This window comes from Trichosurus vulpecula, chromosome 3 (genome assembly GCF_011100635.1).
Source record: "Trichosurus vulpecula isolate mTriVul1 chromosome 3, mTriVul1.pri, whole genome shotgun sequence".
NCBI lineage: Eukaryota > Metazoa > Chordata > Mammalia > Diprotodontia > Phalangeridae > Trichosurus > Trichosurus vulpecula.
In genome coordinates this window covers 101,231,735-101,254,070 of record NC_050575.1, presented here as the reverse complement: position 1 = coordinate 101,254,070, position 22,336 = coordinate 101,231,735, and the positions used below count along the sequence as shown (strand labels likewise).

At 44.4% G+C, this 22,336-nt stretch overlaps 2 protein-coding genes across 4 annotated transcripts in view; one reads left to right on the top strand and one right to left on the bottom strand.

Moving 5' to 3' along the window:
* Positions 1-18,988, top strand: part of LOC118841921 (transient receptor potential cation channel subfamily C member 4 associated protein) — a 79,686-nt gene extending 60,698 nt beyond the window's left edge. For 2 of the 3 annotated variants that reach the window (XM_036749616.1, XM_036749618.1), the window contains 11 exons: positions 301-443; positions 4,736-4,867; positions 5,889-5,947; positions 8,459-8,560; positions 9,220-9,303; positions 9,968-10,058; positions 11,424-11,564; positions 12,689-12,797; positions 15,416-15,528; positions 17,254-17,460; positions 18,178-18,988. In XM_036749616.1, coding sequence (XP_036605511.1) covers positions 301-443; positions 4,736-4,867; positions 5,889-5,947; positions 8,459-8,560; positions 9,220-9,303; positions 9,968-10,058; positions 11,424-11,564; positions 12,689-12,797; positions 15,416-15,528; positions 17,254-17,460; positions 18,178-18,315 — 1,319 coding nt within the window. In that variant the 3' untranslated portion in view covers positions 18,316-18,988. The remainder of the gene's footprint in view (positions 1-300; positions 444-4,735; positions 4,868-5,888; positions 5,948-8,458; positions 8,561-9,219; positions 9,304-9,967; positions 10,059-11,423; positions 11,565-12,688; positions 12,798-15,415; positions 15,529-17,253; positions 17,461-18,177) is intronic. The other variant, XM_036749617.1, reaches the window with a different exon arrangement.
* Positions 18,989-20,108: 1,120 nt separating this feature from the next.
* MYH7B (myosin heavy chain 7B) overlaps positions 20,109-22,336 on the bottom strand; it is a 44,631-nt gene continuing 42,403 nt past the window's right edge. Inside the window, exons 38-42 of the mRNA XM_036749620.1 lie at positions 21,976-22,146; positions 21,005-21,109; positions 20,814-20,909; positions 20,476-20,613; positions 20,109-20,303 (exon numbers count right to left, since the gene is read on the bottom strand). Of these exons, the coding sequence (XP_036605515.1) occupies positions 20,292-20,303; positions 20,476-20,613; positions 20,814-20,909; positions 21,005-21,109; positions 21,976-22,146 (522 nt within the window). The 3' untranslated portion in view covers positions 20,109-20,291. The remainder of the gene's footprint in view (positions 20,304-20,475; positions 20,614-20,813; positions 20,910-21,004; positions 21,110-21,975; positions 22,147-22,336) is intronic.

Below are 22,336 nucleotides of genomic sequence, written 5' to 3'. Positions count from 1 at the left end.
GTGTGAGAGCTGCCCTTCCAAGAGGGTGTAATCGCATGGCCAGAAACTTTTTATGCTCACAAACAACTTAGGGAATAAAGGATCTAAGAAAGAGTGGCAAATTCTGTTTATTCTGAATTTCCAAGTTTGCTTTTGGGAATTTGGTGAGCTTTCTGGTGCTTTTATAAGACCGTCTTAGTTCTGCTGGCATGGGGACCTAAGCTTGGAAGTCTATACAAAGCAAATGTGACTTGAAAGGATTTGGTCTTTATAAATTCCTTTTGAAATGGGTTTCTGAACTTACTGCATTGCCTCCTTTAGAATCTTCAGATGAGAGTGGTGTGGCAAACACTTCCTCAAGGACCCAGCTGCCCCAGTCAATGAAGATCATGCACGAGATCATGTACAAACTGGAGGTGCTCTATGTCCTGTGTGTGCTACTGATGGGCCGACAGCGGAATCAGGTGACTGCCTTCCTACGGCAGGGGTTCAACCACTTTTTGACACAGAGTGCTGAGAGGCCGTGGTGTTTGCTCAGAATTGGTGTATAGCATGAGACTGCAGCAGGGGGTGGGGAGTGAGGGGGTTGCTACGGAAGGTTTTGGCTTAGTACTTAGACACTGTGGGTCCCTGCCAAAATGAAAAACCAAGGGGATGGAGAAGCTTGGGCCCTTTTGACACCACTGTGCCAGCTGTGCTTCTGTCGTGGGAACAAATGTAAATAGAAGTAAATAGAAGTTCCTGATGGGTCAGTCTTTGAGAAACTCTAAGGAATGGGAAAGCTCAGAAGATGGAAGAGGCACTATAGAACTGTATTATACTTGGAATTATACTTGGGTAGCATTCAGAGTAGCTTTCAGCTATGCTCAGAGTCGTTAAGGTCCCTACAGTAGCCTTGCGTCCAGAATCCTGTGCAGGACCCTATGTAGAAGAGACAAGTATTTAGCAACTTCTTCTGGAGGAAAGGGAACCATGATAGTCTCTGGTGGTTGATTTATTTTTTTAAATTGATGAGGATTAGCCATTTTCCAAAACTCAAAGATCCATGGATATATTCCTCAATAACCAAAGGTGTGGGAGGAAAGGATAACAGCCAAGTCTAGTGTTGGAGAGGGAAATTTCCCCCTTTTCAACTGGAAAAATCTTATTCTTAACATCGTTGATGTACAGGGTATTCCTAAAGTCTGGACACATAGGCAAAAATGGATATATTCAAGAAATGAAATGAATGAAATTTCCTTTTTTTTATCTTTTTAAAAAAATTATTTATTTTATTTATTTAATATATTTAGTTTTCAGCATTGATTTTCACAAGAGTTTGAATTACAGATTTTCTCCCCATTTCTATCCTTCCACCCACTCCAAGATGGCATATATTCTGGTTGCCCCGTTCCCCAGTCGGCCCTCCCTTCTGTCACCCCACTCCCCTCCCATCCCCTTTTCCCTTACTTTCTTGTAGGGCAAGATAAATTTCTATGCCCCATTGCCTGTGTATCTTATTTCCTAGTTGCATGCAAAAGCTTTTTTTTTTGAACATCTGTTTTTTAAAACTTTGAGTTCCAAATTCTCTCCCCTCTTCCCTCCCCACCCACCCTCCCTAAGAAGGCAAGCAATTCAACATAGGCCACATGCGTATCATTATGTAAAACCCTTCCACAATACTTGTGTTGTGAAAGACTAACTATATTTTGCTCCTTCCTAACCTATCCCCCTTTACTGAATTTTCTCCCTTGACCCTGTCCCTTTTCGAAAGTGTTTGTTTTTGATTACCTCCCCCCATCTGCCCTCCCTTCTATCGTTCCCCCTTTTTTATCTTCTTCCTCCTTCTTTCCTGTGGGGTAAGATACCCAGTTGAGTGTGTATGTTATACCCTTCTCAGGTCAAATCTGATGAGAGCAAGATTCACTCATTCCCCCTCACCTGCCTCCTCTTTCCTTCTTACAAAACTGCTTTTTCTTGCCACTTTTATGGGAGATAAATTTACCCCATTCTATCTCTCCCTTTCTCCCTCTCTCAATATATTCCTCTCTCATCCCTTAATTTGATTTGATTTTTTTTAGATATCATCCCTTCATATTCTTCAACTCACTCTGTGCCCTCTGTCTACATATATGTTATATATATACATATATATTCCCTTCAGCTACCCTCATGGATTATACACATCATCTTTCCATGTAGGAATGTAAACAAAACAGTTCAACTTTAGTAAGTCCCTTGTGATTTCTCTTTCTTGTTTACCTTTTCATGCTTCTCTTGTTTCTTGTGTTTGAAAGTCATATTTTCTATTCAGCTCTGATCTTTTCACTGAAAAAGCTTGAAAGTCCTCTATTTTATTGAAAATCCGTATTTTGCCTTGGAGCATGATACTCGGTTTTGCTGGGTATGAATGAAATTTTCAACATTTTATTTAATTAGAATATTAACAAATAACATCTTCAATATGATTTTCATCATTTGTGGTGCAAAAGATGCACTTTGCAAGATCCACGTGAACTCCATGCAGTAACTCCACATTGCCATCAATTTTAGCACGTTGACTCTTTGAGTTTAATCAAGTGTATTTCATCTGTGATTTTCATTGGATACACCTTCTCCTTTAGCATACCCCAGAAAAAGAAGTCAAGGGGGCTAAGGTTTGGTGAACAAGGGGACCACTCCACATGGCCACATCTTCCAGTCCAGTTAGGGAAATTGTCATTCAGCCAATCTCTTACCACCGTGGCGAAATGGGCAGGGGTGCCATCCTGTTGGGACCACTCAGGAAGTCCTTCACCTAGCTTTTCCAAGTTGGGGCATTAACTGGTCTCTCAACATGGCAAAATAAGTCTCACCAATTGCATGTTCATCGACGAAAAATGACCCCAACACATGAGCTTTCCACAAACCACACTACACCATAATTTTTTGTGCTCCTTGCTGTTTGGAGTGGTCCACCCAATGCAGATTGCTTTGCGACCGGTATCAAACATTCTGTCTGTTAACCTCACCATTCACATAAAACAGAACTGCATCGCTGAACAACACAGAGTCTTTGGTGAAACGGTTAATGAGATTTCGTGTCCAGACTTTAGGGATACCCTGTAGAGATGACTTCTAGAAACCCACCTAGAATGTCAGAACTGGAAGGGATCTCAGAGATCAATTAGTCCGATCCTCTTGTTTTATTTTGTTTGTTTTTTAAATTAAATTTTATTTCATATTCAGATCTGTATTCTCTCTGTCCCACTTCCTCGCTTCCTCCCCTCCCCCCCAACCTTCTTATTTTAAAGAGGATTTTTAGGCCCATAGAGAGGAAGTGACATCTAAGGTCATGTAATTAAATTGGTTATATAGCAGCAGGACCCCATTAATGGTACATTAACATTCAAGGTCCACAGTTGGGCAAAGACATTCACAGGGTTTGACGGACTGTTATAAGTAGTTCAGCTAGTATCCAGGGAATATCAGATCATAAAGTCCCCATGTATTCAGATGTTCTTGCTTACAGAGTAACTTAGAAACAAGCGGCTGGAAGGAGCCTTTTACTAGTTCTCTGTTCCAGAAAGGGGTCCCAGCTTTTAAGCATCTGTGAAGTAGAAATTATTTATTTAGGGTAATTCACTTCACATTTATCTAAAACATTGTTTTAGAGCCCAGACTAGACATTGCACATAGCCCACACTCACCTCCACCCTTTGAAGCACATAATGTGTGATGAAATACCTAACCCCCTTAAATCATCCAAATGATATTTTAGGGAAAATGTCAGATATTTTTAGGGCATGTTGCATTCAGAAGCAGGTATAGCAAAAAGAATAAATCCAAGATCAGCCATTTTTGCCCACTTTAGTGTTCCTACTTTGGAACCAGCCAAATACTCCTTTTTGTATATATTATCCTATTTTGTTAATTCTGTATATACAGTGTACATCAGATGCTTGCTTTGCATATGCAGATTATGAAATTATTGTCTTCACTAGAACACAGACAATGCATTTTCCCCTTGTGCCAGCCCTAGATGGGCTAACAGAGGAAAGGAAGAGAAAGACACAAACTCACCCAGTCAAAGCGAGGGAGTAGTCCTAGATGCAGAAGGCAAGGAGTTCTGTAATTTTTACACTCTTGTCCAAGAGTTTTGGCTATAAAATTAAGAGTCTCTGCTCTACAATCACTTTACTTAACTAGATGGAGACAAGTGTCTATATTCTTAAATTTTGTGACCCCTTTCAAACACTCATTTTAAGGTTCCCAGCTTTCAAACCCTCTGGTGAGAGGTAGACACTAATGTTGGACTCTGTAGGAGGCATACAAGGAGAACAGCTTAGGGGAGGCTCCTGTAGGAGTCCTTTTTGACTTTGACTCCCTCCTGAAGCACCTGTGGTGCAGTAGGAGACATCTCTAGTGAAGAAAGTCAGGAGGACCTTCTTTTCTTTATACCCTAGTCCCTAGTTAGCATAGCTGGCATGAATTTGGTTGCTCTGCTATAAACATGGCTGCCACCCAAGGAACAGCTCTTTAGCCTTTGGGAGGTTGGGATTCCTCAAGGTAAATGGTATGGAGATTTCTGAGAACAGTGGCCAAAGAGGACTCTTAATATCTTGTATGGTGGCCCAGAACTTTGCAAATTTAGGCCCCCATTTTGTGACACTATCTCCTAGATCTATTGCTTTTATTTCTGAAGACTTCCCACATCCCTTAATTTTCATGCCATATAAGATTGGCTGAGTTGACAGTATTTTGTTGTTAATGTTCCTCTGCTTTTTGCCCCATATAGGTTCATAAAATGATAGCAGAATTCAAACTGATCCCTGGGCTTAATAATCTGTTTGACAAGTTAATATGGAGGAAGCATTCAACATCCACCCTTGTTCTACATGGACATAACCAGAATTGTGACTGCAGTCCGGTGAGTTCTGCTGTGAATTGTTCTCTTTCAGGAGTTTGGTTCATAAGTAGAGGTGACTGCCTAGTAAGGCAGGACCCATGACCTTGAGTACAGGAGCAAAATATACAATGTCCCTTTTATTTATTTGTTTTATCAGTAATGGTGTCATTTCCCAATGACTTCTCCACCCCAATTACCTCTTCCCTCATAACGAAGTATAATTAAGCAAAACAAGCCAGCTCAATAGCCGAGTCTAACAGTATCTTCCTTCTTACGTTTCTGTAATCTAAACACATCCCTGACAAGAGGTGGGAGGCATGGCTCACCATCAGTCCTCGAGGTTGATAACTGCTTCGATCATAGTTCTTGTTTGTTCTTGTTGTTTTCCTTTACACCATTCTGCCCATTCTGCCTCAGTTCACACAAGGCCTCCCAAGTTTACCTTAGTTCTTCAGGTTTGCCATTTTGGACAATGCCATTTTGTTCCATCACATTCATACATCTGTTTTTTTAGCCTGTCTCTTAAGAGATGGTCACTCACTTTGTTTCCAGGCTTTTTGCTACCACAAAAAGTGCTACTGTAAATATTTTTTGTATTTATGGGTCCTTTCCATTCAGTCTCTGACCTTGGGGGTCATTCCTAGTGCTGGTATCACTGGATCAAAGAGGTACATAGAGCATAGTGAATTTTCTGGTGTTATTTGAAATTGTTTTCCAGAATTGTTGGAGCAATTCACGACTCTACCAGTAGTGAATTTGGCTGCCTGTCTTCTCACAACTTCTTCAGCATTTTTTATTTTTGCCAATCTAGATATGAGGTGAAACCTTAGAGAAATTCTAACTTGCACTTTTCTTAATAATGAATGTCTTCCTTCATTTTGCTGTAACAGTTACATTTTGATGTAACAGACCTAGAGAATGGACTTGATTTGCCTGAGGTCACATACCTGTCTGTCTTATTTGCTTTCATAGATGCTTAATTCTTGTTTTAACAGATTCTGTAGTCTATTTTGAAGACATTTTGCTTTTTTTTTCCCCTTAGGACATCACCTTAAAGATACAGTTTTTGAGACTTCTCCAGAGTTTTAGTGATCACCATGAGTAAGTATGATCCTCATTTTGGAAAAGGGTTTTATGTTGGCTGCTTCTTTAAGGCACTTTTTTCCTCCAAGTCATTAACCTTAGTCAGGATAGCCAGGCAGTCTGAGTACACCCTACTGATATGGTATGTTCTACCAAACATCCATTCCTCTTTCTAAGTATGTTTTTTAATATTGTGATTTTTATTGATGTAGAGAATTCCTGCTGAGATAAATCCCTCTCTGAATGCAGATGAGTAGTTCTTCTGTAATTTCTAGTCCCTGCTAAGTTCTCAGAGAGGCTGAGCTGATTGCCCAGGGTCACTGAACCAGGGCATGGCAGAGGCAGTATTTGGAGCCTGGTCTTACCAAGTGAGGCTGGCTGTCTCTCCAGCCACACTATACCATGCTGAGTGTTCTGAGAAGCACTGTTGAGACCTGGATTGAGTTGAATAATCTAAATTAATAGACTGAGTCCTGGCAGGGTCCCTCTAGAGTCTATTTAATTCAATTCAACAGAATTTATTAAGAATCTTCCTTGTACTTAGTATTTGGGTCTGTTGGGAGAGAGCAAAAAACACATGGACTCTTTTCTCAAAGAGATTGTAGTTTCGTTAGGGAGACACATGAAACAGAAAACTGTAGTAACCACTAGGTGGTTAAATGTCAAATGGGTACATTAGATTGTGGGCTCCTTGACAGTCTCTTTTGCCTTTCTTTATATGCCCAGCACTTAGCATGGTGCTAAGCACATAGTGAGGACAGAATAAATGTTTATTGACTGACTGACTTAATATAGTGTATGTGGAAAACACTTTTAGCTGTGCCGTATGAGTCACTGCTTCACTTCAGGGACTTGGGGAAGGGCTTTTAATTCCTGCCTCGTCAGTCTTGCCCTCACTGTCAAATGGACCATAGTATAGCTTGTTGTGAACTTTATGGTAACCAAGAAAAAAGACAAAAAGAAGAACAGAATTGTGTGTGGGAGGAAGAAGAAGTCAAGTCAGTAAGAAGGAAGGAAGATAGTCCTACTCACTATTTAAAAAAAATTTTCTGTTAATATTTTTTACATCAGTCAATTCCTAATAACTTTCCCCCTTCTCTCCCCACCTACTCCCCAACATGAAACAACTTCCTAGTTGTAAATAAATACAGTTAAGTAAAACAAAATAACACATTGGCTATGTCTGAAAATGTATGTGTTATTGCTCACCTGTTATTTACCACCTCTCTCCCAAGAGGCAGGAAGCATGCTTTGCCGTAAGTCCCCCAAAGTCACAATTGGTCATCACATTGGTCATAGTTTTGAAATCTTTTAGCGTTGCTTTCCTTTATGTTGTTGTCTTTGTCATGTAAATTATTCTCCTGGTTCTGCTTACTTTGCTTTGCATCAGTTCATACAAGTCTTCCCAAGTTCCTTAGAATTCATCATATTTGTCATTCTTATAGTAATACTCTGTTACATTCATATGCCATAATTTTTTAGCCCTTCCCTAATCACTTTCTTTCCAGGTCTTTGCCACTACAAAAAGTACTAATATAAATATGTTTGTATATATAGGACCTTTCCCATTCTCCTTGACCTTCTTAAGGTATATGCCCAATAGTGGTGTCACTGAGTCAGAGGATTTAGTGACTTTGCTAGTATAGTTTAAAATTATTTTCCAGAAGAATTGAGCCAGTTCAAAGCTTTGCCAACATTGCTTTAATGTGACTGTTCCCACATGGAACCCTGGTTCCATTTCTGTCATCTGATGGATATAAGTTGAAACCTCATAGTTTTAATTTCCATTTCTCTTTTATTAATGATTTTGATAATTTTTTCCTATGGTTTTTGTTAGCTTGAATTTCTTCTTTTGAAAACTGCCTGTCTATATTTTTTTACCATTTTTGTATTGGCAAAAGGCCTCACTTATTTTCTGGAGGCCAGAAGTGATCTGCTGTAGTCAAATCACCCTAGGGAGAAATCTTCCTACTCCTTGTGGGCAGGAATGCAGCCCTAGGCTTTGGTACCATTCTGTGACTTGTAAGAAAACACACACACACAGAACACACACACTCACTAACATACACACACACACTAACACACACCAACACACATCTCTCCTGCCCCAAATACCCACAAAGATGTGGGCCTAGCTGAAGTCACAGGAGTGTCTCTTGTGTTGAACCATCTCTAGAGCTCCCCCGGGACCATGCTATGTGCTCAGCCCTATGCTAGGCTCTCGGAGGAAATAACTGGGTCTCTGCCCTCAGGGAACTTAATGTCTCGCTGGATTTATTTCATATATGTCACTTATGCATATGAAATAACAAAAGGGCAGGACACTCCACTACAAAATTTAGTACAGTCCATGAATGCTGTGGATGGTCAGGACAGATTTTGGTGAAGGCAAGAGCTGTCAGGGAAGTAGATGAGTGAATGTCTCATAAGCCCTGAGAACACGGCAGCTGCACAGACTGCAGAGTCCTTTGGCCAGTGAGGAAACCATAGTTCTTCCCCCTTACCTACCTCAAATCCCATCTGTTTCAGGAACAAGTATCTGCTGTTAAATAGCCAAGAACTGAATGAACTCAGTGCAATCTCCCTCAAGGCCAATATCCCTGAGGTAGATGCAGTTGTCAACACAGACAGGTAAGTCACTTGTAGTGGAAAACCTCAGCAGAACTCACCACAGTCTCACCTTGATTCACCCTGTTGCAGCTTTGTAAGGAAAGAAGGTTTTATACTCCACTTGACATGATGGCATTGACACAAACAGTTTAGAAGTAGAGGCTGAGGGACAGGAAAGAGAAGTTAACTTTCTGAGTGTGCCCAGTTTGGCCACCTTCCATTCCACCTTGTTCCAGACCCATTCTTCCTGGACTCAAGTCTAGTGCAACCTCAGGCACACATCCAGCATCTGAACACTAGCCAGTAGTTTAGGGAAGGAAAAGCTGCCCAAGAGTTGATGGGGAGATCAGTTGAAAGGGAAAACTTGTCCAAAATGTGTGAGGGAAGTGCTTGGCTGTTAAATTCTGAGTTCTCTAGAGTCCCCTGGGGAGAAACGGGGTCCTGGAGGGGAAGGAAAGCTGACAGCTGTGCTGTGTGGCATCCAGCCGATCTGGAAGGACTCTCTTCACCAGTCACTGCCAACACAGGAAGCCTGTCCTGGACTCTGGGGCTAAAACTTAAAACTCTGTAAATCTTTTAGACAGTGCTGATTTCCTTTGTTGGCTAAGTTGTGTCTTGGCCTCTTCCTTCTCTAGCCTCTCAGTTCTGTGTCAACTTTTACTTTTGTCTTTTGATTGTAGAAGTTTGGTCTGTGATGGAAAAAGAGGTTTGTTAACTCGCTTGCTGCAGGTCATGAAGAAAGAGCCAACGGAGTCGTCCTTCAGGTAGGTCTGGACCTGTGGCCCTGTTGGAGTGAGCCTCGCCACATTATTAGAACGTCTTCCCAGAATTCCTCCGGGGGTTTGGTTGTCCTCATATACAGACCTTCCCCCTTTTCACCCTTGTGTGGAGTTGAGTCACACACATGAATTAAATCCCTGCTACATTAGCGTCGCATATGAGGAGTTATGAATATTAGGAACAACAAAAAGCAGCCCATAAAGTTCCTGCTATCCACGAGGAGCCCACTAGCAACTAGTTGGAGATGAAACTACCACTAACACTAGTAATTGTGATTATTGTAGTTCACACATTACTCAGTCTGAGGCTTTAAAACCCTATGAGGAAAGTAGTACGAGTATCATTATTCCCATCTAACAGATAAGGAGGCTGAGGTCCAGAGAAGGGAAGTGACTTACCTAAGGGCACTCCTTTAGTAAGAGGCAGAGTTCAGCCTCAAGCCCCAGATCATCTTACTGGAAATTCAGTGTTCTTCTTGCTGCACTGAGCTCCCCTTTTAAGACATCTTTGAAACAGTTAAGGAGCATACCTGCAGGATAGCAGGAAAAGAAGTATTGCTATGGTGTCTAGAGTTTAGGAAAATAGGGCTGCTGCCTACAAGCTGGCAGCTTCTTTGAGGGAGAACAGCAGATTGTGTTTGGGTCACAGGTTTTGGCAAGCAAGGGCTGTTGAAAGTTTCCTCCGAGGGGCCACTTCCTATGCTGATCAGATGTTCCTGCTGAAGAGAGGCCTTTTAGAGGTAAGTACCCAAATGATGAGGGATTAAAATTTTTTTTTTCAAAGCGAGTAGGTTTTTTTTAATTGTTTGATTGTTTATTTGTTTGGGGTGGGGGGGAGGTTTTATGTATGTGTGTGTTTTGAAAATTTTTACTGAGCTAATTGAATTTTTTATAATGCTTATTTCCCTATAGCAACCAAAAGAGGGTATATAGCTATACTCTCAAGGCCTTCACAGATGGTCTGCTATTTACTGAGTGGCCTTCAGCCCCTAACCTTTAGGTTATAGCAGCATAAAATCTTAGAGATCATTGAATTCAACTCCTTTTTGCAGAAAAGGAAATTGAGTCTCAGAGAGAAGTGATTTGCCTAGATTAGAACTTGGGTTTGCTGCTCTTAGCTTGTCACTCTCTATAACGCAGTATAATGGGTGTTACCTTTAGTTCGGGTTTATACTTCAATGGACCAATGATTCCCATGAGTGTGGGTGCTCTCTTCCCTGGTACAGATTATAGCCCATCCTTACCCTTTCGTCTTGTGTGATTCTTGCCCATGTCTTTGTGTTAATCCAACAGCCTAGAAGCACATTCCACTTCTTTTAATCTTTCCTGGGTACCAGTGCAGCATTCTGGCCATCTTTTATTCCTCTTTCACCAAATGATGGGTGCATTGACAAAAGAGATCTATGATGTTTGGACAGTGATCCTGAGGAGCTGTTTTTAAGAGTAAAACTTCAGCAGCTTCAGTACTAAAGAAATGTAAAAACCTCATTTCTAAGGACAGTTCTGCTCCTCCCTTTATAGTAGAGAGCCCTGACCAACTTTGTTGGAGCAGTTTGGCTCCCCACCAACACCTGGAGACAACCCTGCCACCTCAATTACTTATGCTGCCCCAGCTCAGAGACAGGTCAGGCCCTGGGGTGTTTGGTCATTTGGAATGAGTGACTTCTACTGAAGATTTGGATCCAGGCAAAGGGGAGATTTCTGCAGATCTGAGTTTGACCCAGTATGCAGATTTCTGCTTCATATAAGGAAGTATTTTCTAACAATGAAAGTTGTTTAGCAGCGGAACAGGCTACTTTGTGAGATAAAAAGTTCCTTGTCACCAGAAATACACAGATGCAAAGTGACTGCTTGTAATTGATGTTTTAGAGATTTGTCCATTGGGCTGTGGGTTGAACTAGATGACCTTTAAGGTCTCTTTTGCTTCTAGGATTCTATTAGTACTAGGTTGAAGTCTTTATTTCATGAATAAGTCACACCTCCGTGGTTCACTATTCATAGCACTATGGATTTCCTAGCGCGTAGTCAGTTTGTCTGTACTCCAGGTGAACAGCTTTCTGGCCCGCTTAGGAATCTTGTTTTGTTTTGCTTTGTTTCCACAATAGCATATTCTGTATTGCATCGTGGACAGTGAGTGTAAATCCAGGGATGTGCTCCAGAGTTACTTTGACCTCCTGGGTGAGCTGATGAAATTCAACATCGATGCTTTTAAAAGATTCAATAAGTACATCAACACAGATGAGAAGGTAAAATAGAAGAAACTTTTGCAGTCGCCGTACCTGTCTTCAGAAATTTGTGTTAGCATAAACATGTCTTTTTCAAAATCCGCTGATTCTTGGCACATGCTCAGCTCTGTTTGTGGTCTGCAGTGCAGATGGCCTTCAGCTCCCAAACTAGAGAACACTGAGAAACTAGTGAGTTAACAAGTATTTGCTGAGTGCCTACCGTGTGCTCAGCTCTAAGGAAGAGCTGTGAGCGAGACAGAAGAAGTAGAAGTCACGGTCCCTGCCCCTGAGGAGTTCAGGATCTTGTTGGGGAGACAGACATGTGAAATAGAACCAAAAAGATTGTTAAGAGAGCATTAGATTGTGGGGTTCGTATGGTAAGTGCCATTAAGGGTTGAAAAAAATGGGAAAGATGGATGCGGGCTGGGGCCGTTAGGGAAAGCCTCATGCTGGAGATAACATCTGATGTAGACTTTGAAGAATGGTAGAATTGAAATAGAGGAGGGGGCAGTGTCCCATGTGGACAGAAAAGTGTTAGCAAAGGTAGCATGTGATGGGGACTGCATCTGGGCCAGCCTGATTGGAGCATTGTGGAGTAGTGGGGGGTATTATTCGTTAGGTACAGTGTCAGATGTTATCTCTCAGGAGTGTTTTATTAAGTGTAGGGGGATGTATTACAAACAAGACCCATTTAATACAATGGCTCTTAAGAGTCACACTTCTTTAGAAAGGTGGGCTCCAGAGATCCCTTCCATTAAGAATCTTTGGCGGAAGACATTAGGGATACAGGTAGCAAACTTGTGAAAGGAGATCAGAAGCTTCGGCATGCAGGTGGTTTGAAGGTCAGGGGATCTAAAGTTTAGGTCCCATAGATGGTTGGCCTACGGACCCAGCAGGTATACCCCCCTTGTCAATTTGCCCCTAAGTTGGGATTGACCAGATACGGATTTCCACATGAAATCTCCTGTTGATTCTTCAGAGATAATTAAAGGAATGAAAAGAAACCACATATTAAGGTCTCAGTAGCTGAACAAGCAGTGAGGATGACAGGAGCCCACGGTCTTATCTTTGTTAAGGCTCCCAGATTTTGTCACACAGGATGCTTTCCACTACCCACCCGTGTTTCAGTGAGATCTCTGCTCTAGTTCCAGGTTTTCCTGAGCCAGATCAATAGTTCGTTGGTGGACTCCAATATGCTGGTGCGCTGTATCACACTCTCTCTTGACCGATTTGAAAACCAGTCGGACATGAAAGGTAATGGGAAGGTGGCTCCTGGGGAGCAGAGTGCGTTCGTTAGAAGCAGTGAAGGTGGAAGCTGTTTTTAGCTGTGCCCCTTATTGACAGCAGTAGATGGAGAGTGGCTGGATTTTCCTTCTAATTTTTGCCTTCTACACAGTTCAAAACTGTTTGCATTACTTCAACTTAACACAAGGGGGTAGTCAAATTTAAAAAAGTCACTCATCTTAGCCCTTCTACTTTGCTAAACCTTTTAGTGATTGGCCTGTGGTAGAGAATATAGTGTTCGTTCTCCTGACACTGCTGAAATTGTGCTGTTTTCTTCGCTAATCCTACTATGTGATACGAACCACCATTGATGTTTGTTTGTTTGCTTTAGCTTCAGTAACCCATTGTCAGTTAATGTCTTGTAATAGAGCTGGGAAATATTAGAACCGGGAAGGTACTCGTGGATCATCTAGACCACGGAGGCCCAGAGAAGGGAAGGGACTTGTCTCAGGCTGTCCACTAACTATAACTGCTTACTGCAGGGAAAGAAAAAAATAATAGATCACTAAATTAGACTGCTGTTATCATGACTGATCATTGTGGGGGGGAGGGGGGTAGCTGGGGCAGACATCTCGGCATTTAAGGTAATTTTCGTCAATGAGTTAATGAAAATGTTACATTCCTTAAGTTTTATATTCCATAGAATGGATTCACACTCATACTTTTCTGGAATAGCATCTAGTGTAAATATACCAGGTCTCCACCTAACATTTGTTTAGCCTTTACGATACAGATGTGGACAGAACCCTAAGCCTTGAGTTTGCTGATTTGTTTTTCCTTGATGCAGTAGCCAGCGTCTGATCTTATCTGATGATCACGTGCTGCTTACATGAGCAGAAGAGGAGTGACTAAAAACTCAAGACAACTAGATCTGATGATTTCTCAATGCTCAGCTAGCAAACTCTCTGGCTTCTTTGCTCAGAATTTATTGACCAGTCACCGTAGTGTCCTGTACAGGATACTCTAAGCAGTTTTAAAGAATATAAGATATCAAATGTGATTCTTACCTTTGAGGAACTTATGGTTATGCCAAATTGTCCTTTTCAGAAGATAATGTGGGTGTGGCTAACAGGATCAAGTGTGGTATTAAATAATGCACTGTGTTCACAAAAGTAGATAGCACAAGTATTAAGACATAAACAGATAACCAATGAGTCATAAGTTATTAAAATTAGTGCTTGAAGTTCATCACTGAGTGCTAGTCTTGGAAAGAGCCTCGTCCTGGGAGGCCAGAAACCTGGATTCTAGGCCTGGCTCTCTCACTGACTTAGCATGTGACTTTGGTCAGATCACCTTTGCTGAGTCTCAAGCACCTCTGTAAAATGTGAGTTTGACTAAATGATACCCAAGGTCCATTCCAGCTCAGACATTCTGTGATTCTTGAAAAACCCCAAAAATTCATTCATTGAAATTATCACCACTTGTAATTTCCCATAGGTATTTTTGATTTAGATTCATTGAATTTCCTCTAATGTATTGAATTCTTCCATTTTCCATACACCATCCTCATGTGGAATGCCTCACAACTGTTCTCCTTGTTTCCTAAGAAATTAGCTCTAAAAAATGGACAAAGACTCCTATGTAAGCTGCCAGTGGCTGCCTAGCTCATTTAGAGAGCTGTTGCTCACAGACCAAGTGTCAGAGCTAGAAGAGACCTCAGAAACCATCTAGTTCACCCTTCTCTTTTATCTTGGTTATTTAAAATGTTTTTATTAGCATGTTTTGGTTTTATATCACCTTCATTTCCCTTCCGTATTCAGTAAGCTCTGTCTTGTAAGAAAGAAAAGAAAAAAAAAGATGTGTCAGCAAACCAGAACTAACCAACACAGTGACTGAGTGTGTGACAATATATGCATTATTCGACACCCCCAGTTCTAGTCCTTGTAGGCAGTGAAATCACCCCACTCCTTTCACAGAGGAGGAGACTGAAGTCCAGAGAAGTCAACCTTGTATACCTGTCTTTATGGATACATAGGATACTAAGGTTGGAGTGAACTTGCCAAGGGTCACATAAGTGAGTTAGTACTTACTCTGCAGCAGTTCACATATGTGCCCCAAAGGATTCTCGGCTTGCATTATGCAATAATATTGTTACCAGTATTAAAGTAGAACAAAGGATATCCTGATTACTCCTCTCAGTTCCTATTTACAATATTGTTACCCCACTCCTGGGAATATTTGAAAGAGGAGGCCTTTCCACATAGAGTAGTCATGAGCGGCAATCAGATGGGGTGAGGAAAAGCTCCCTAGAGAGAGGTGAACTGCAGGCACTATTTTAAAGAAAGAAAGCTGTGGATTGGTAGAAGGAAAAGATACTCCAAACAGGAGGAATATCTTCAAGGTAAGAGCAAAGAAGTTACAGTTCATTAGGTGCCGGTCACTTTTTAAATACCTACTCTGTGCAGTTTCCCGTGATCATTGCTGTAAGGAGACAAATTGGACTGTCAGGGAACAAAGGTTAATAAGTTGTTTTGTTTGGCCTGAGCCAGACCACTGGCAGATGAGGGCTCTTAGCCAAATCTGCCCTCTTCAGCTTGTCTTTAATTTCCATTGCAGACCAAACTCTGACCTTTTTTCTTGTCCCGCAGTTGTACACGTTTTGTCAGAGTGCCGCCTACTCTCCTACATGTACCAGATGTCCAACAGAACTACTTTCCTTTTCCGTCTCATTAACATTATTCATGTACAGACTTTAACACAGGTAAGAGACTAAAATGTGATACTCAAGAGTATACAGCTAGCACAAGTATTAAGGCATGTCGCCAGCTTCTGTAGTTCAGATTCTTGCCTGCTTGGCCACGCTCCCTTTGCTCTGTGTGCATAGCCTTCTGGGCTCTTCAGAGAATCCTGTTCTTTTTTTCAACAGTAGCACATTCTGTCTACTGGAAATCTTATTTCTTTGATATAACAAGATCCCCCCCAGTTATTGGTGCAAGAGGAGAAACATTGAAAACTTGCCTACATAGGTGTCATAATACTACTAGGGTTCATCAGAAAGAAAGATCCCTTAACTTTTATAGAAAAAAAAAACCATCGAATCCCTCTTAACTCTCAGCAAGCTATGCTGAGAGGGGTGTAGTACCAGCATAGGACAGCACTGTCATTTGGTTGGTTGGTTTTTTCATTGTGATCCTGGAAGAGGATACATTACACCTGGCCCAGTGGTGAACTTCTTACTGGAGTACAGGGTTACACAAGAAGATAATTTCTAGAGGCCTCAGAAGAGAGGCAAGGGGTGAGGATGAAACAAAAGTTTGGAAAATAGGACGGTTAAGGAGAAGGTGGGAAACTGAAAGGCTCAGTGGTCTGTAAGCTTATGAAGGATGTGTACAGAGGATGGTGCCCACATATTCTCCATCTCTGCTGAACAGAATTTAAAAAATGGACAGGAGCTGCAGTGTGAATGACTTAGATGAGATGTGGCAAACCTCTCAACATCCGGGGTTATTGGGGAAAACTAATGAAGTTAGAGATATCCCTCCTTGGATATCTGGGACTGGTCCTGGGAGCTGTCTTCTGCATCTCAGAGTAAATTCTGAGACCACAGCAACAATCACTTGTTTGCATAACAAAAGCTGTGGGATGTAGGAAGCATTTGCAGACTAACAGCCCTTTGGAAGAAATGCCCTTTGTAGAGATTAGTCTCCCCGATTTAGAGATGACATTACTGAGGTCTATGGTGTGTCCCTTGAAGCTCGCAGCTGTCAAGTGATGGAACTGGGCTGCCAAGGACTGGAATCCAGGGCCTTTTATTTCTAATCCACAGGCCTTTCTGCCAGGAGCTAGATTGGCTATGATTACTGCTGGCCAGTTAGGGCAGGAAGCATTATTTTGTGATCATCTGTTATGCTTTAGGATCACAGAGTTGAGGGGACCTAGTGGGTCAACTAGTCCAGCCTTTAACTAAGCAGAGATCCCCTTAGAGCATCCAGATATTACTTGATGATCCCCAGTGACTAAAAACCCACTTTAGACAGCTTGGATTGTTAGGAACTCTTTTCCTTCATCTTCAGCTGAAATTTGCTTTCACAAGTTCCACCCCTTGCTCCTAGTTATGTTTCCTATAATGGCCCTCCAGATATACAAGTGGTTGTGTTCCTGAGACTTCTCTTCCCAAGACTGAATAGTGTTAGCTCCTAGGACCTAGGCTGCCAAACTTCCTGTCTGAAGTCCACTTTTGTGGGAAGAAATGGGCCCCTAACTAGGCCTCTGACAGGGGTGACCCTTTCATATCCCTACTTCAGGTCAGAGCTAAAGGCCCTGAGGCTTCTTTCCTGCCTGTTTTCACTGTGTCTGGCCCCATAAAATTAAGCCCATTCCTCCTCTCAGCCTGGCACTTGGTCCCCTCCCCCTGTCTGGGCTCCAGACCTGCTGTCCTGGCTCTGAGCTCACTGGTTTGGGGCGGGCTGGGGCTCTGGCATTTCAGGAGAACGTCAGCTGCCTGAACACCAGTCTGGTGATCCTGATGCTTGCTCGGAGGAAAGACAAACTGCCTGGGTACCTGAATGCCCTCCAGAAGATGGAATATGATGAGAAATATCCTGGCTTCATCCTCAACAACTTTCACAGCCTCCTGCGCTTCTGGCAGCAGCACTACCTCCATAAGGACAAGGACAGCACCTGCTTAGAGAATGTAGGAGTGTGTGGGAGCCCAGGGGGCTGGGCAGATATTCCCACATTTGGGGATTGGAGGGAGGAGGCTATGAATTCCTTGGGCCCAAGACACCTGGGGGTAACAGAGGGAGGGGATGAGGTGGGGTCCAACCTTGAGTGTCCACTCGTCCTGCCTGTTTCTTGGAGAAGGGTCGATTCTGGCCTCATTACCTTGAATGCTATAAAATGGGCCAGCAGTTCCATACCACCTAGAAACAGATTGTATAAAACCAAGAGAGGGGAAGCCTAAGCCAGGCCTCCACCATAGGCGCCTTCATGTCATGGAGACCAAAGCCACTAGAGGAGTTCTTGAACTTTTTATGTGTCGTTATTCCCCACCCTCTCTCCCCTACCTGTGCTAAATATTGGTGGAGTTTAATTGGTTGCCCTCATTCTGAAATTCTCCCACAGTCTTGGAGCCAGGAGGCTATTCACCTTTTCCTGAGGGCAGTGTGGACTAAGATGTCCAAATTCTGTGTTCCAAGGGGCCTAGATACAGAAGGTTCATCTTTCTCTCCCCTCTTCAGCAAAGCCTCAGTCCTAGCTGGAGGACAAAGCTGGCCCAAGGGGAGGAGCTATGAGTGATGGCACCAGCTGGCCCATTTCTAGCCTTGGATGGGGGACGGTGAAATGGAATATGTGGTTGTGCTATCTCTGCATCCCTTCTGCAGCCCTTTCTCCTTTCTCTTCTCCACAGAGCTCCTGTATTAGTTTTACCTACTGGAAAGAGACTGTGTCCATCCTGCTAAGTCCTGACCGGACATCGCCCTGTGCCCTGGTCAGCTATATTGAGGAGCCCTATATGGACATAGATAGAAGCTTCACAGAGGAGTGACCTTCCAGGGCCAGGCCTCTGAGGACATCTTGCAGACAGTGGTGATTCAGGGATTACAGTGTGGTGTGTGTGCACTTCTCCATTTGGATCCATGGACCGTGTGGGCCCCCTCCTTCATTCCTGCCCCCTCTTGCTACTCCCCTCTCCATCCCCTGCTCCCATTGCTCCTGGGATGGGACATTTCAGGGACTTCTGGTTTGAAGGAGAAAATACCTTTTCCCGGAAGAGACAGTGCTATTTTCTCTCCCTGGGGGAGGCAGGGCTCACCGAGAGCTCTTTCCTTCTTTCCTGCCTCTCTGTCTCTAATCCCTCACAATTGAAGCTTCTGCTGACCAGTATCACCAAGCACTCTGTTTGGCTGCCATTTCTGAGGCTAGGCCTGTGCTGCAGGCTCCTGGCCTGGGTCACTGACACGTGAATTCAGATGTTCCCTGAGCAGGGGCTGTAGACGGACTCATCATTTCCTCTCTTCCCCTTGCTCCTGAAACCTGGTACTCCATTTGAGGGTCTCCATCTTTTTATCTGGTGTTCCCTCCGAGCCTCTCATTGTTTTTCTCCCCCGGGGAGAATCCTTTTCCCTAAAGCACTGGGCCGGAGCGTCAGACCATTGCTTAGATGTTGTTCACTGCCCCCACCTGTGGCCGAGTGGAACTTAAAATCTTCATATCTCAGATGTTTCCTCAGCGCTTTTCTGTGGTACCTCCTCCCACCCTGGCATTACAGTCCTCCATACAAGGGGAGTGGGGCTGGAGAGAGGGGGAGAGGGTATACTGGTCACCCCAACAGTTGGTACACTTGGCCTTCTCTGGAGCCAGAGAGAGGTCAGAAGGAGTAGTAGGAAGCTCCCCACAAAGTGTCCACCTCCCCAGAATTCAGACTATTTAGAAGTATGTTGTCCCTCATTCTCTGGTAAGATGGCTCAGTGCTGATGAAGAGCACAGAGAAGGGGCCCAGGGAGTCCTTAACGTCTCTGGGCCATTCCTGTGGGAACTTCACCTTGGTTAGCCCAGGACCAGTCCAGCCCTAGCAGGCCCATCCTGAGTTCTCAGGCTTCCTTTCCAGGTCAAGCCCCAGAATGAGGGCCAGCCCACCCCCATCAGTTTCTTGTTTATTTGATCCCTCTCCCCTGTGTTCCTTTTTTGTTTTGCCACCTTTTAGTGCACAGGCCGCTCACGAGAAGACCTGTCATCCTTCTGACCTGCCCCATGTCTCTTCCCTTAAACCCCAGACAGTCTGAGTCACTTTTCCTTCCCACACCGGACTCAAGGGGGCTGCTCCCAGCAGAGCAGGGGAATGTGCCCAGGGAGGGCTAGGTCCAACAGCCCATGCTCCCTGGAGTTCTGCCAGCAGCTCTGGGAAAGGAAGAAGTCTGTCTTCTTTAAATCCAGATGTTATGGAGTTGTATCCCTTGACTGTCCCCAGAGCTGACTCAGTCCTTTCCTGGGGGACTTCTCCCCAGGCCCCCCCCCCACACAGATCGGCTCTGCCCCTCCCCCAGGATGAGGACCGCATGGCAGTATGGCCAATCTATTAACAGCAAATAAACTGCTTATTAGATGGAGAGTATTAAAGTATTTTAAGTGAGGGACGTGGAACTGGCCTTTGTTTGGGTGAGCAGTTCTAGGGCCTGGGAGACTGGATGGACTAGGGGTGTGCTGTAGGCCCAGTTCCCCTCCCTTTGTGCTCTTTCTGCCCAGTGGCCTGAGTCTAACTCTCAGGTTCTTCACTACTCTTAGCTCCAGAAAGGTTTCTCCCCCTCTCCCTCCCCTCAGTAGAAGGCATACAAAATAGGCTGGGTTAAGGAAGTTGCATTTATTTGGGAAAGTAGAAGGGACTGGAGGGAGAGTTACACTAAGTGATGGAGCTGGAGGTACTGGGGATAGGACAGGGAAGCAGTGAGATGGTCCGTGATGCTGTTGCAGCAACCGTTCTTGTTCAGATCTCAGGCCCCCGAGGCCTTGGGGGCTTCTGTGCCCTCACTCTTTATGCTGAGGAATGGTAGAGACATCTCAACTGGCCACCCGTGCCTCCCTCCTCCCTCCCTGCTACCCGTAGGCACAGACAGCCCTGCAGAGAAGGAGGAATTCTGAATTTGCTTCCCCCCAGACCCTCCCCAGGGAGCTTCTTTCTATTCTCCACCTTCTGTCCCCAGCCCCTCACCTTCGGGGTCAGGGCGTCCCGAGTGCGAGCCCGAAGCTTGTTAACCTGGGTTTCTGCGATGTCTGCCCGTTCCTCTGCATCGTCAAGCTCGTGCTGAGCCTTCCGATACTTCACCAGGTTGGAGTTGGCCTGTTGCTCCTGGGAAGGAGTAGTCACACGTAGGATTAGTCCATTAACAAGCGTTACGTTAAGTGCCTACTATGTAGGATTATGCACAAATAGTTGTACATGGATGTTTAGGCCAAACCACATTTCTCTTGGCCTCAGTTTCCACTTCTGTAAAATGGAAAAATTAATGCCTGGCACACAGCCACGTGTGTGTTTGCACACACACTTACCGCCTCCTCAAACTGGCGCTTATAGCTCTTGACTTTGCTCTGTAGCTTCTCAATGAGATCCTGCATCCGGGCCAGGTTCTTCCTGTCTTCCTCAGCCTGAGGAGGAGGGACAGTGGGGATCACTCAGGGCCATGAACTCTTCTTGCAGCCCCAGAGACACTATCCAGACCCCAAGCCCCACTCCCACTGACCTGATAAGTGAGCTCCTTCACTCGACGCTCATGTTTTCGAATGCCTTTCTGGGCCTCCACGTTCTTCTTCTGTTCCCCGTCCAGCTCCAGCTCCAGTTCCCGTACCTACAGAACAGTGGGGAGATGTTCAGGGAGGTAGGATCTTGGTACAGTGGGAAGAGTGCTTACTGGCCTAAGGGACCTGAGTTCAAATCCTGATTCTGATACTACCTGCGTGACTTTGGGCACATCATCACTTCTTGGGCCTCATTTTCATCATCTTTAAAATGAGGGGGTGTTCTAGGTAGCCTTTGAGGTCCCTTCTAGCTCTACATCTCTGATCTCCCTAGAACTAGGGGAGAGTAACCATGCTGAGGAAAGAAGAGGTGAAAAAAGGACAAGGAGGCTGAGGAAATGGGTAGGAGCCCCAAAAGGAGTTCAAGGCAGTTGGCAGGTGAAGAATCTGGGCCCTGATGAAGAGCCAGGGGAGTGGTCAGGAATGCCCAGAAGAGATCTGGAAATGCCTGGGGAGTTCAGAAGCATCTTGGAATCTAGAAGGCCATATGTCTTTGGGGTACTCAAAGTTCTTCCCCAGGGTGCAGTGGGATGCTTAAAGGATCACCTAGGAGAGGAGAGATCCTGTTCATCCCTGAGGGTGAGGCCTGGAGCTGCTTGGCCCATGCCCCTAGATGCTGGGTGATGAAACACCCCTTCCCTCTCCAAATAGTTGATAGCATGGCTAATGTTGGTTTAGTGAGGCCTCCAGTGCCTAGCGGTGATCCTGGGTGAGGTGGCGAGGGAGAGGAGATTCTTGCCACAAGGAATGCTGAGTTTTGGTTCCCTGCACTGGAAAGTGATGGGGAGATATACAGGACCCTGCTAGCAAGGCCTGGAGAATCTAGGGAGAGGACTGGCTGAGTCGGATCGAGACTGAAAGCACCAGGAAGGAGAGAGGCAGAGGGCAAGGGGACGGGGCACGGGGACGGACTGACCTTTGCTTCCAACTTTTGGACCTGTTTCTTGCCACCCCTGAGGGCTACCTGCTCAGCCTCATCCAGCCGAACCTGTAGTTCCCTCACTGTCTGCTCCAAGGTCTTCTTCATGCGCTCCAGGTGGGCGCTGGTGTCCTGTTCCTTCTTCAGCTCCTCAGCCATCATAGCTGCCTGGAGGGAGTGGGGGCACAGGGCGCAGACGAGTTACAATCCTAGTCTTCCTCACCTCGTACTCTGTAGTCCAGCAACATGGGCACAAAACAGTCCATCTACAGGCTGGGCATTCTCACGGACTGTCCCCTTTACCAGGAATGTTCTCCCTTCTGCCTCCTGGCCTTCTTCACAGCTAAAATCCCACCTT